The sequence below is a fragment of the Cornus florida genome, unplaced genomic scaffold (genome assembly GCF_030987335.1).
Source record: "Cornus florida cultivar Cherokee Brave unplaced genomic scaffold, ASM3098733v1 CherokeeBrave_3.0.0_Hap2_Chr11, whole genome shotgun sequence".
Classification (NCBI taxonomy): domain Eukaryota; kingdom Viridiplantae; phylum Streptophyta; class Magnoliopsida; order Cornales; family Cornaceae; genus Cornus; species Cornus florida.
In genome coordinates, this window is record NW_026775581.1 from 136956823 (window position 1) to 136970258 (window position 13436).

The 13436-nt window shown below is 43.4% G+C and overlaps 1 protein-coding gene across 6 annotated transcripts in view; it reads right to left on the reverse strand.

Moving 5' to 3' along the window:
* The window catches only part of LOC132284945 (uncharacterized), a 12155-nt gene extending 9453 nt beyond the window's left edge, over positions 1–2702 (reverse strand). For 4 of the 6 annotated variants that reach the window (XM_059787091.1, XM_059787089.1, XM_059787085.1 and 1 more), the window contains exons 1-4: positions 2485–2702; positions 2213–2346; positions 983–1020; positions 795–817 (exon numbers count right to left, since the gene is read on the reverse strand). In XM_059787091.1, the coding sequence (XP_059643074.1) occupies positions 795–817; positions 983–1020; positions 2213–2335 (184 nt within the window). In that variant the 5' untranslated portion in view covers positions 2336–2346; positions 2485–2702. The remainder of the gene's footprint in view (positions 1–794; positions 818–982; positions 1021–2212; positions 2347–2484) is intronic. The other 2 variants (XM_059787086.1, XM_059787090.1) reach the window with 2 other exon arrangements.
* Positions 2703–13436: the final 10734 nt, after the last annotated feature.

A 13436-nucleotide genomic window follows, 5' to 3' on the forward strand; every position in this document is an offset into this window, starting at 1 on the left:
ACCATTTTCAATACTCAGAGTCTATAGTACAAAAAGATGATGAGAGAGGTGGTGATATAATTAGTAGAATTGGAGAATGTTGGACAAAATGGAGACATGCTAGTGTGATTTTATGCAATAAAAGAGTCACAAATAAATTAAAAGGAAACCTTCATCGAACAGTTATATGGTTCAGAGTGATGGACTCTAAAAAAAGAAACAAATAACAGGGATGACCAGAAGGAGCTACTAATCAAAATGTGAGAAAGAAATTAGAAGTGACACCTATTAGTAATAAGATAAAAAAAATAAATATTAAAAAATAAAAAATAAATAAATAATAAAAATAAAAATAGACTTAGGTTATATCCAGAGAAGAACTATAGATGCTCTTGTAAAAAGGAGACTAACATGGGATGAAACCATTTAAAATGATTTTAAAAAGTGAAATATTATAAGAAAATTCATATGAGATTAAGGTAAGGCGTGCACTGAACCATCTAAATTACATCACCTTTTGAGCATTTGCTTTACAATGATTTGGCTCTTAAACTTATATTAAATAGAGCTCCTAACACAATTTCATTAATCGATTGGTGTGAAGCCTTAAGGATAAGCCTAAAATGAATTCATAACTTTGAGAAATGCAGTGGGCCAGTGGCAATTGTTAGTTAATACCAAATTCTTGATGTTTGTGTAAGGTAGACAACATCCGTAAACAATTCCCACAAGAATGGATCAATTACTACATTTCGAACCTCAACTGGTTGGAGAACAATTTGTAACAATGGATGTCAGGAGGATATCAAACTCACCAAGTTGTTTAAGATCCCGAAGTCTGAAATATAGCAATATAATCAAATCATTATTATCATTTCAGTAAGTCAGAAAAACTAGTATAAGCGCATACTGAAAAAATATCAACAACAAAAAATGACATAAAACAAAGAAAAATTAGTAAAATTTAGGCAACTAATCTAAAACATTATAAACATAAACTCGCCTCTGAAATTCTTCAGTATCTATGAACTTCAGAAAAAGCTGCAACCATAACAAGAACAGATATTAGATAAAATTATCTTGACTGCAATAAAACTTAACAGATATTAGATAAAATTATCTTGACTGCAATAAAACTTAAGTTTTATTGTGTATTCATATTCAGAAGTTTGGTTGCAGCTAGTAGGTATAAGAAACATTAGAATAAAGAAACCCAAGGTAATCTAGGGCCTGTTTGGTATGCGTTTTGTTTTTGGCGTTTTGTTTTAACCCGAAAGAAAACAAGTGTTTTGTTGTAGAGTGTTTTGAATAGTAATCGGAAGCATGTTTGGTAACGTCCATTTGTTGCAAGATTTTTGGAAGAAAAAACGTGAAGAAGCAAAAACATAAAAACATATTTGGTAAAAAATTGTTGCAAGTTTGAATTAGTTTAAAAACGTCATTTAAGAGTTTTTCAACCCAAAAATTAAAAAACTACTATTCATCACTACAGTTCAGTTCAAACGCAACAGTGCAAAAACATATAAAAACACCAAATTGGTGTTTCGATTTTTGGCCACTATTCACAAAATGTTTCGGCACTACGCAAAACAAAATAAACTGCCTTTGTTCCCGACAAAAAAAAAACACCAAAAACAAAAAGCGTACCAAACAAGTGAACTACACTCATGGGCTCTATAACTTAATCTAAGCCCTTGACCTCTGTATATATGTTTGCTGTAACAAATGCACCAAATAACAACCGTGTATTACCAGCAGGCCAGTACCAAGCCTCTACTTTCCAAATGGAGGTTAGGGGTACAAGTCTCAATGAAGACATATGTGTGTGAGTACCAACTAGGAAAGAAAGAAAAAAAAAAAAAAAACATTATATTTTAATCAAGTTGCAATACCACCATCCAGTCCATCCACACGCGCACACACACAAATACACAAACATTTTTAAATTCTTTTAGGTGCAGTATTTACTTCTAGAGCTATATTCCCTGTTATTCGTATTTCTATTTTCTTTCATTCTTTTTTTTTTTTTTTTTAAGTACAATGGGCATGTAATAATCTAATGCAGTCCCTTCAAAATAAATACACATCAATCTTGAATCCACCAGAAGCCATGTACGGAGTAATTAACAATTATTAACCTAAGTGATAATATCAAAATAATCCATCTAACAATTATGTTAATATATATAGCATTGTATTGGAAAGCGAAATTGAAACAGAGAGAGACTGTTACCGGATCAAGATAAATGTTGCCATGGACATTGTCGTGGACATGCTTGGAGAATCTAAAGTCTTGTGAAGAAGAAAAGGTGTAGTTCGGAGAAGAAGTGAAGTCGCCATTGCAATAAGCTCCCATAGTCTCTGCTCCTGCAGAGGAATACATCACACGCTGAAAGCCTAATATGTGTGAATGTGCGTGTATATATATCATCAACAGTAACACTGATATTAGGGTTCGATGAAAGTGAAATGACAACTCTAGAAATTTTACTGAGCGATACGTACCAGAAAACAGAGAGAGAAAGAGAAAGGAAGAGGAGGGACTTATTTAAATTGCAGAACTTCAGAGATGTGTGGTGATGTGATGCCGCAAAGATATTTTAGTTACTGTTTCGCGAGCGAGGAGTTAAGTCACTTTGTTGGGAGGAACTCGCTGGTTAGGTAACGGAAATACGCGATGGAAATGGAGGGGGGTGGAAATGGAGGGGGGAGGAATGTGGGAAAGTGAAGGATTGTTAGAGTTGTTTGGATTGCTGTTAGAGTATTAAAAGGGCTTTTAACAATAGAACTGTTATATAAAACAAGTTTTTATACTTGAAGCACCTTTAAAATTTGTTTGGTAATGATATCCTATAAAACACTTTTATTACTAATTTTACTATATTATTTTTACATTAAACATAAGGTAAAATGCAATAAATTCTCTTCAACTATGCCCTAGCATAAAATCCTCTTGAAGTATGTTATTTGGTTGCACTTTATCCAATTCGGCAACCAGCCGATGGATTTCTACCGTGTGATAGCCCATATTTCTCTAAATGACCATAAAACCCTTATGGAATGTAAAAAGACCATAATGACCTTTAAAGACATTTGGACCCAACTAGTATCAAAACAAGCCCTAACGTTTTGTCCTTCTTCCTCATCAATCTGTGCAATATATATCTGCCTATATATGTATATATATATATATATATATATATATATATGTTGTATGTTTTACAGATGCTCGTGACCGGTCCTTTGGCATTAGAATTGAAACGATCCAAGGTATAGAAGCTTGGATTCATCCCATTTACAGAACAAGAAAAAATCAAAATTACAAAAAAATTAAAAACTCAAAACCCATTTACAAAACTAGAAGTTTGGATTCATCCTTGCCGGCCGGTCCACTCCACCGCCGCATTTCTTCCTCACGGCCGAGCCCTCGCCGGTCCATCACCACCGCTGCACCACCCGCCGTCCATCACAGCCGACATCATCCAAAGCCGAAACCGCCGAGGCCGCCTTCATATTTTCCACCGTCCGAAGCCTCCTTACTCGCCATGAGTTCGGCTATCGTTCAATCCCGCCAAGCTTGCCGTCACGAGTCATTCACGGCCGAGTCAACCGAGCCCTACACCGGCTGCGCCGCCACCATCTTTGTCGTTCACTCCACCTGCCTCGCCGTCACAGCCAGCCCGTCTCTATTAAGCCACCACAACCAAGCTCGTCACCGCCTTGCCGGCCGTTCTGTCAATAGCTGGCTTCGTTATTGCCTTTTCAATTTGGGGGTTCATCGCGTAGAGAGAGAGGGGAGTGAGAAGAGACCAGGTGAAGATAAAAAAAAGAAAAAAAAAAGAAAAGGAAAAATAATAATAAAGTCAGTAGCCAATAGACTGTTGACATGTGTCCTCCAGTATTTTATTTTCCTAATTGTGATGCGGCACCGTTTTATGAAGGGGTAAATTAGACTTTTCAAATTTCCGATAACTAAAAATGACCTGAAAAACACTCTCTGTCCTAAGATAATACCAAGACCATAGTTGAGAGGGGTTATTTGTTGTGGAGGGGGGTTAATTGCACAGGGTATAGTTGAGGGGGGTTTATTACTGTAGGTGCAAAATTTCGCTCAACCAATAATGACTGAGAAAAATAAAACAACTCACTCAAAAATAATAAAAATAAATAAGAACAATGTGTAGAGAAGTGTGGAATTGCTTGATTCTTTATTGGAGGTCTTAGCCTCTATTTATATACAAAAGATTGCAAAATTATGGTAGGACTCGCGTTGCTTGCCCTCCAATTCTTTCTATATAACCATTCTTTTCTAATAGAGTTCTTTCCATTGTTGAATTTTCCATACATAGAACTTACCTTGTACAGAACTTCCTATCCGAATTTTCCTTCTACGGTAAATTCTTCAAATGGTAGGATTTGTGCATTCTTGGGCTGAATATATTTTGATCCGGCTGGGCTTGGGTAACAGGCCGAATGTTAAATACTCATATCTGGGCTGACGACAAGCTGGGCTGATGGCTTATTGATTCGGCCTTGATGGAATGGTCTTGGGCTGTAAATACCCTCAACTTGGGCTTAAGCATGATGGGCCTTATATGTCCTTGGTCTGTAGATATGGGTAGTGGTGACGTGTGCGTTTTTTATTGGAGGGAGTTTTTTTCCCTCCACACTTTGCCCCAAATTCCATTTTTAATTGAGTGACGGCTCCTATTAAAGAGGGAATTGAAACCGGTTTTCACTTTGCTTCAGAAACGGTTCGTGGCTTTTCGTTATTACTTCCGTCGCATAAGATTTTGCAAGAGTTACATTTGCCTTTGCTGCACTTCTGCGTCCTTCATTTCATCGTTTCCTTCGCTTTGTCAGGTTAGTCTCTCATCTTTCTCTTCAATCTTTCATTATGAGTACTTCATCTACTCCCGAACGTGTAGACCTTGGGGATTCTGAATCCACACCTTCATCTTCCCCCATTCGCATTAGGGCTCTCCCTCCTAGGGTTTCTACAGATCGCCTTTCGTTGAATCCATCAGGTACTTCCCCTCTTCCAACCGAAACATCCACCTCAGGCTCTGATTACGTTCTTACCCATGAAGAGAAGAAAGCAATCATCTTTATTCGCCGCATCAAATTCTCTATTGCTTCGGTAATAGAAGAATTTGATGTTCCTGAAGGAGTAGACATTGCAGAATATCCCGAGGGTGCCGATTTCACCTCCGGCGAGGGAATTGAGGAGGATGAGTTGCTTCTTTCTGTAGGGCACCTTAACGCCCTCCGATTCCCTCTTCATCCCTTCTATCATTTAGTTTTCAATAAGCTAGGTCTTGCCCCCCTTCAAGTAAATCCCAATTTCTTTCGCATCCTTTCGGCGTTGTTGGTGCGCCGGAAATTAGAGGCTCTGGATTTGACCCTTGCCGACCTTCTGCTTACTTACAATATATCTAAGCATGGGACCGAGCCTAGTCGCTTCTTTTTTACCTCTCCCCTTCATCAAAGGATATGCACGAACCTTCCTTCATCCGAAAAGAAATGGAAAGAAAGGATGGTTGTAGTTAAAGGGAAATGGTTCGTGTCCCAATCAATTGCGCTTCCTATTCCGCGCAAATTCGGGAAATTAGGTATAGAATATTTAACCTCCCTTCATACCAAGTGTTCTGGCTGTTTTCCTTGCCAAGTCTTAATATTTCGCCGTATTTATGAATTTCTTGGTGTTTTTTCAGCTACATTCCCGGCCTCCGCAGCAAGGAACAGACTTTCTTTTCTTGAGGAACGAGTCTGGAGTAACCCCTTGCCTATCGAGGACCTGCTAACTTCCTCCAACCTCAAGGACATTGCTTCCAGTGCCGTTGCTGCAGACCTCATGGACCTGGCTTTACCATCCTTTGACAGTTTCCCTATGACCGAGGAGGAGATACGGCAGGCTGAGGCTTTAAAAAAGAAAGCCGGAGATGCCCAACCCTTGGTCGTCATTGGATCAACTGAGGATGAGGTGGAGGTTGAGGAACCACCATTGAAGAAATCTCACCTCAACCCCTCTTCCTCTGGCAAGGGTAAAGTCCCCTCTAAAAGCAGAGGGAAAAAAGCTGGGGAGGCTGAACCTGAAGATGAAGTCAGGGCCTTTGTTCTTGCTGAGACTGGAGCTCCTTGGACTCCTTCCTTCACCAGGGCTGACAGGTCAGTCCTACACTCAGGGGATTCTGTGGTTACAGACCCTTCAGCTGCACTGGCGGTGGCTCGAGGAATGTGGCTCCCAAAGGACGAGGAAGCCAACAGCCAAATGGGGCTGGAGCAACTACTCCTCTCTGCCCCAGTCCTGGCCATAGAGGTTCGCATTGCACCTTCAGAATTATGCTACTCTTGCCTGCTTGTGTTTCTATTTATGCTTATATTTGCTTCCCTGTTAAACAGAGTCTATACCACACCATGGCCCACTGCGCCACTGCTGAAGCTCAATCCCTCTCCATCAAGAAGTTGGAAAAGGATCTTGACAATGCAGAGAAGAGAGCCACTACTGCCTCTACCAATCTGAAGATAGCTTCTGAAGCCAAGGATGCGTATAAGAGGCAGTTGTCAGCCTCTGAGGCTAAGGTGGATTCTCTTCAGGCCGAGGTTCAACGCCTGACCGAGGCTCTTACTACTTGCTTCAAGGCGGGGAAGCAAATGCAGGGGCGCTACTCCTATCTGGCGCACCTGGCTAGTGCTAAGGCGTTCCGGTCTGGCTATAATCAGGGCTCAGGCCCTAAGACGATGGATCCGGACGCCTTTGACAAGCAGGTGGGGGTGCACTTCCCATATGATGAAGGGCCAGAGGCTTTGGAAGCTGAAATTCGCTTTGCCGAGATGGTGAAGGCACACCTGAAGGGTACTCCTAGCTCCCCTGCTCCTGCGGCTACCTCAAGTCCTAATATAGTGGATGCTTTTGAATCTACTCCCTTCGATCCGAAGAGGAAGTAGAACTATGTATTTTGTTTTTATGAACAGCCTGTTTTGGGATAATGAATATAACTTTTCGTTTTAGGCTTGCCTGACTTGTTTTTGCTGTATGCTTTTGATATATTTCTCTGACTGGTAATGTGTTTAAACACTAAACATTGTCTTTATACTTCGGATTTATGCTATTCGTGAAAATGCAAGGATTGTGGGAAGAAGGAGATCCTTTTAACAGTTTAGTTGATATCGCAGGATGAGTCGTATGGACAATGATTTAACTGTTAAATGAACCTTCCTCGCCTTCTACTTGCCTTCAGTATACATACTCTTTCCTTCTCATGTGTTCCTGATGTGGGGTGGAATATGATGAACTTATGACATATCCGCATACACAAGGTATTAAACACTTGGAGTCCGGAGGAAAGAGTTCTGATCTGAGTAGGACACTTAGGGTCCGAAGCTGCCTCGGATACTCAGGATCCGAGGCGAATTATACATTCCCTGGCGTGGAGCCGGAGGGGGGTTTTGCCGAACCGAACACGTAGGGTCCGAGGCGAGATTTTCGCCGAGCCGAACACTTAGGGTCCGAGGCGAATGACCTATTCTCCGGCGCTGAGCCCGAGGGGAGGTTTAAATGAATCACTCCCCGGCGCTGAGCCAAAGGGGAGGTTTTGCCGAGCCGGACACTTAGGGTCCGAGGCGAGATTTTCGCCGAGCCGAACACTTAGGGTCCGAGGCGAATGACCTATTCTCCGGCGCTGAGCCCGAGGGGAGGTTTAAATGAATCACTCCCCGGCGCTGAGCCAGAGGGGAAGTTTTGCCGAGCCAGACACTTAGGGTCCGAGGCGAGAGAACTACTCCCCGGCGCTGAGCCTGAGGGGAGGTTGTGCCGAACTGGACACTTGAGCTCCGAGGCGAATGAATTACTCCCCGGCGCTGAGCTTGAGGGGAGGTTTATTTCATATTTTTCCTCAAATCACTTATTATGAGGCTGAAGACTCAAAAATGATAGGAGGCCAAGAAAGCGAGTAACAGTGGCTGTGAAGTTCTCCATTTGTCGACTTTAGAGACCTGCCTCCACTGATACTCCCTTCTTGGCAGCCAAATGTTGTGGACCGCGCATATATGAACCGCATTTATTCTCTATTTCTATCCGATGTGGGACATAGACTAAATTTTGTCAAAAAAGTCGGTGTAAGGAATGCCTCTGGTATTGAGCTTGACAGCTTTAAATACCAGTGGGCCCTCCTTACACCGTAATTAACTATTTGAATATTCCCATATATAACAGAATGTAGCACATACTGTTTTATCGATGTGGGATAGAAAGTTTTAAGCACAGGCCATAATTCATGTGTTTTGTGTCTTGTGTGCTTGTTGGTTTTTGTGTTTGTGTTTTGTTCGTTTTTGTTTTTGTTTTGTAAAAATCATTGTTTTGTGTGACTTGGCATGCGCATAAAAATTGCGTAATCATAGAGTTCGTATGACTCCCCATTTTTATAAAAAGAAACAAAAACAGATGAGAGTGATATTGAAAAGAGAAGCAAAATAAAGAAAAGTTTGGCTAACTGCGGACATATTCAGCCTTATTTGTGAAGAACTTATAGCAAAATTGACAAACTTAACTAATGGAAATACCTTTTCAGGTGTATTGCGTTCCAAGGACGCGCAATGGGGCGTCCGCCAGCTTCGGCCAAACGATATGCTCCTTTCCCCACTACTTCGGTAACTCTGTAGGATCCGGTCCAATGAGGTTCCAGTTTCTTTACATGAGCTGTCTCCTGCTTCAACACCCAATCGCCTACCACAAAACTCCTGATCCTGACGCGTTTGTTATAACTGTTACACACCTGTTGTTGGTAGGCCGCGAGTCGAATTGGTGCTGCATCTCTCATTTCGTCCACCAAATCAAGGCTATGTTCGAGTTGTTGCTCATTGTTCCCCTCCAGCACCAAGGATGTCCGAAGGGTTGGGATTATGGACTCGGTAGGAATGACAGCTTCGGACCCATATGCCATAGCAAATGGGCTTTCTCCCGTGGGTCGTCTTGGAGTGGTTCGATAGGCCCAAAGCACTTGAGGGAGATTCTCGTACCACTTTGTCTTCAATTTCTCCAATTTTTTCTTTAAGCACCCGAATATCGTGCGATTAGTTATTTCAGCTTGCCCATTGCCTTGTGGATGACTAACTGCAGCCAACTTTTGCAAGATTCCATGTTCGCTAAAGAATTTCCTTGTACTTCTGTTATCGAGGTTCTTACCATTGTCCATTACGATGACTTTTGGTACCCCAAACCGGCAAATAATGTTGCTCCAAATGAAATGCTTTACTTCTTCGTGGGTGATGCTAGAGAAGACTTCAGCTTCCACCCACTTGGTGAAGTAATCCGTAGCCAGAAGCACATGCTCCTTTTTGTCCATGGTTTTGGGCAATGGTCCTACTATATCAATCCCCCATTGGGCGAACGGCCATGGATTAGCCATGGCGTGCAAACCCTCGGCATGTTGGTGCTTTATTGGACCATGACGCTGACACTTGTCACATCGTCTTGAGTACTCCTCGGCATTCCGAGCCAAGTATGGCCAGAAATAACCTTGGGTCAGAATTTTGTGTGCAAGGGATCTTCCTCCGGAGTGGTTTCCACAATCTCCTTCATGAACTTGTTTTAGAATTGTGAGAGCCTCAGGAGGGGTTACACACTTGAGATAGGGACCGGAGAATGACCTTCGGTACAACTTGTTATTGATGATGGCATACTTAGCCGCGGTAAGCCTAAGCTTCCTTGCCTCAGCTTTCTGATTCGGGAGAACCCCTTCCTTGAGGTAGGCTTCGATTGGATCAATCCAGCAGGGCTCGCGTGGTACTTCCGGGATCACCATCACCTCTTGCTGGGGATTAATGCTAGGTCCTTCGAGAACATCGATTGGAACAAGTCGAACCAATTCTTCATCTGAAGACGATGCGGCTGCGGCCAATCGATCTGCTTCGGCATTTTCATCTCGTGGTACCTGATGGAACTCGATTTGATCAAACTCTCGGATAGCACTCTCTACAGCATCTTTGTATGACTTCATACGTTCCTCCTTGGGAGAATATTGCCCTGTCACTTGATTGATCACAAGCTGTGAATCACTAAAAACTTTTAAACATCGTACCTGTAGCTGTTTAGCTAACCGAAGTCCGGCGAGCATTGCCTCATACTCGGCCTCGTTATTAGTAGATGGGAAATCTAGCAGAATTGACTGCTGCAGCTTGGTACCCTCGGGTGTTGTGATGTCAATACCAGCCCCTGCCCTCTTCCGGTTGGACGAGCCATCAACTCGTAACTCCCAGTATGGCTCTGGAAGTGTCGGTTCCTCAGGTTGATCTTCGTACTCTAGTAGGAAATCCGCTACCGACTGCCCCTTGTGAGATACCTTCGGTGCATAGGTGATGTCAAAAGAGCTAAGTTCAATAGCCCATTTTGTAATTCGACCAGACAGGTCTGGTTTAGCTAGGATAGCCCGTATAGGGTAATTTGTAAGTACCACTATGCTGTGAGACTCGAAGTAATGTCGAAGTTTCCTCTTGGCATAAATTAACGCCAGGATTACCTTTTCTGTCTTGCTGTACCGTGTCTCGGCATCCGTCATAGTTTTGCTTGTGTAAAAGATTAGGTGCTGAACCTTGTCTTCTTCTTTAATCAACACTGCACTGGTTGCTACAGCTGATACTGCCAGGTACAGGATGAGAGTGTCTCCGGGCTTTGGAGCAGAAAGGATTGGGGGTTTTGCCATGTAGCTTTTCAATTGATTGAGAGCTTCCTGCTGCTGAGGTCCCCACATATCTTTGTTTTTGGATCGAATAGCATCAAAGAAATGTTTATACTTATCAGATAATCGGGATATGAACCGGCTGAGAGCCGCAATTCGGCCGGTTAGAACTTGCACTTCCCTGCGAGTTTTCGGTTCCTGGTTCTGTATGAGTGCCTTTGCCTGAGCTGGGCTTACTTCTATTCCTCTTTTATTTACGACGTGCCCAAGGAACTGTCCTGACGAAACGGCGAAGGAGCACTTGGTGGGGTTCAGCTTCATATTGTATCTCTTGAGAGTATTAAAGACCTCCTGGAGGTGCTTCGGGTGGTCCTCTTTCCGTATACTTTTAACCACCATATCATCGATATAGGCTTCAACTGTATTGCCCAGCAGATTACTGAAAATTTTATTGACAAGTCGCTGGTAGGTGGCTCCGGCATTCTTTAGACCGAAGAGCATCACTCTGTAGCAGTAAGTGCCCGTTTCTGTGATGAAAGCAGTTTTCTCCTCATCTTCAAGATTCATGGGAATCTGATTATAGCCAGAGTATGCGTCGAGGAATGTGAGCCTTTCATAACCCGTCGTAGCATCCACCATTTGATCAATCTTGGGCAGAGGAAAGCTATCTTTTGGGCAAGCTTTGTTAAGGTTGGTATAATCTACGCACACCCTCCATTTCCCATTCTTCTTTTGAACGACTACTACATTCGAGAGCCATTGTGGGTATTGCACCTCTTGAATGAATCCTGCTTGTAACAGTTTATTCACTTCCTCGGCTATTATGCGATTGCGTTCAGGTGCGAACCGTCGGTGCCTCTGTTTGACTGGCCTGAATTCTGGGTTAACCCTCAGACTATGGCATGAGACTGTAGGATTGATCCCCACCATATCTGAGTGATCCCAGGCAAAGACATCCGAATTGCACCGAATAACCCTGATCAATGCTTCCTTCTCTTCGGCGGTGCAAGATGAGCCAATGTAGGTGATCTTTTGAGGGTCTCCGAGGACTACCTCTACAGCTTCGAGGGACTCCTCGGTAGGTGCTTCAGCTTCGGCTTCTTCCTCTGCCTTGAGATACTTGGGCAGAGGATACTGTAACTGCTATTTGATTGCGTCTTTGGGATTCGCCTCTGACTGAGGTGATTTCGACGCTTTCTTTGCTTCGTGTAGCGTTAGCATGTAACATTCTTTGGCAGCAACCTGGTCTCCCCAGAGGTCGATGACCTCCCTGCCATCCGGGGATAAACACCTCATTAATTGATGAAGTGTAGAAGGGACTCCATTCATACGATGGATCCAACCTCTTCCCATAATGAGGTTATAAGATGGATGAATCTCTGTCACGACGAAGTTTTCCTTTAGAGTTCTCTTTGCTGCAGTAACGGATAGATCGACCACCCCAAGCGGATTCACCTTAGTACCATCAAATCCCATTAGGGGGCCGGAAGTTGGCCTGATGGATGATGGTGAAATCCCCAACTGATCAAAAGCTGTTTTTGTAATGATGTTGGCGCTACTTCCCGGATCTACCAGCACTCTCCTGATCATGTAATTCGCTACCAGGAAGCTGATGACCAAGGGGTCCTCATGCGGGCGCTGGACTCTAGAAAGGTCATTGTTACCGAATCCAATGTTGATGCTGCCTGGTGCAACTGTGTTTACCGAAGACAACCTGCGTAACTTATGAGCCTCTCGCAGCCTGGATCTGTACAACTCTTCAGATTCTTCATCATCCTCTGACCTTCCATGTATAGCATGGATAACCTTTACCTGACCGCTCTCTACCCGTCGAGGGTTAACCTCCCGAGGTCTTACGTGCTCCTTTGTGGCGAGATACTCCACCAATTCTCCTCTCGCTATCATGCTTTCTACTTGTCGCTGTAGGGACCTGCAGTCATTGGTGGTATACCCATAATCTCTATGGTAGGCACAATGTTTGCTTTTGTCCCTCTGCTCCAAGGGTTGCTTCATGGGCTGAGGAGTTGCGAACCTCGTCTTATTCTCTTGGAATAGGCGCGCCAAGGTAGTACGGAGAGGGGTAAGCCTGTCCTCTGTCCTTCGCCTTTTCTCAGACGCTTGGGTGACTTGTGTGGCGGTATGAGGGACCTTCTGCATCCTTGTGCTCACAGCTTTCTCTCGAGACTTGTTTTCCACCGTGACGAGGGTAGCGTGCTGTGCACGGTGGGCTACGTTTTCCTCCAACCGGATGTAGATTTGTGCCCTAGCATTCAAAGTCTGCATATCCGGGGGGGAATATTTGACTAAGGATGTGTGAAACTTGGTTACCTGGATCATCGCCAACTTAAACGTTTCGATTGCCGTGGCAGGATGGCAATTTGCTATCTCCGAGGCCTCCATGTTAAACCTGGATAAAAAATCTTGCAAAGTTTCTCCCTTCCTTTGCCTTATGGTGAAAAGGCTGGCGATACTTTTCTTCTGCTTCTTATTTCCGCAATACTGGGCTAAGAACATGGTGCACAAGGTCTCATAGTCAGGGATAGACTTGTGTGGCCTATTCCTGAACCATTCTAACGCTGCTCCGGTTAAACTGGTAGAAAAAACCTTACACATCCACGGATCGTTATGATCGTCCAGTGCCATCTTTTGCGCATAATGATTAAGATGCCGAAAGGGGTCTCCTGCCCCATCGAACTGGGTGAAGGATGGCATAGTGAACTTCTTCGGCCTCTCCACAAGGTACATCTCGTCAGTAAAGGGGGTCTTGACCAAGGAATTCTT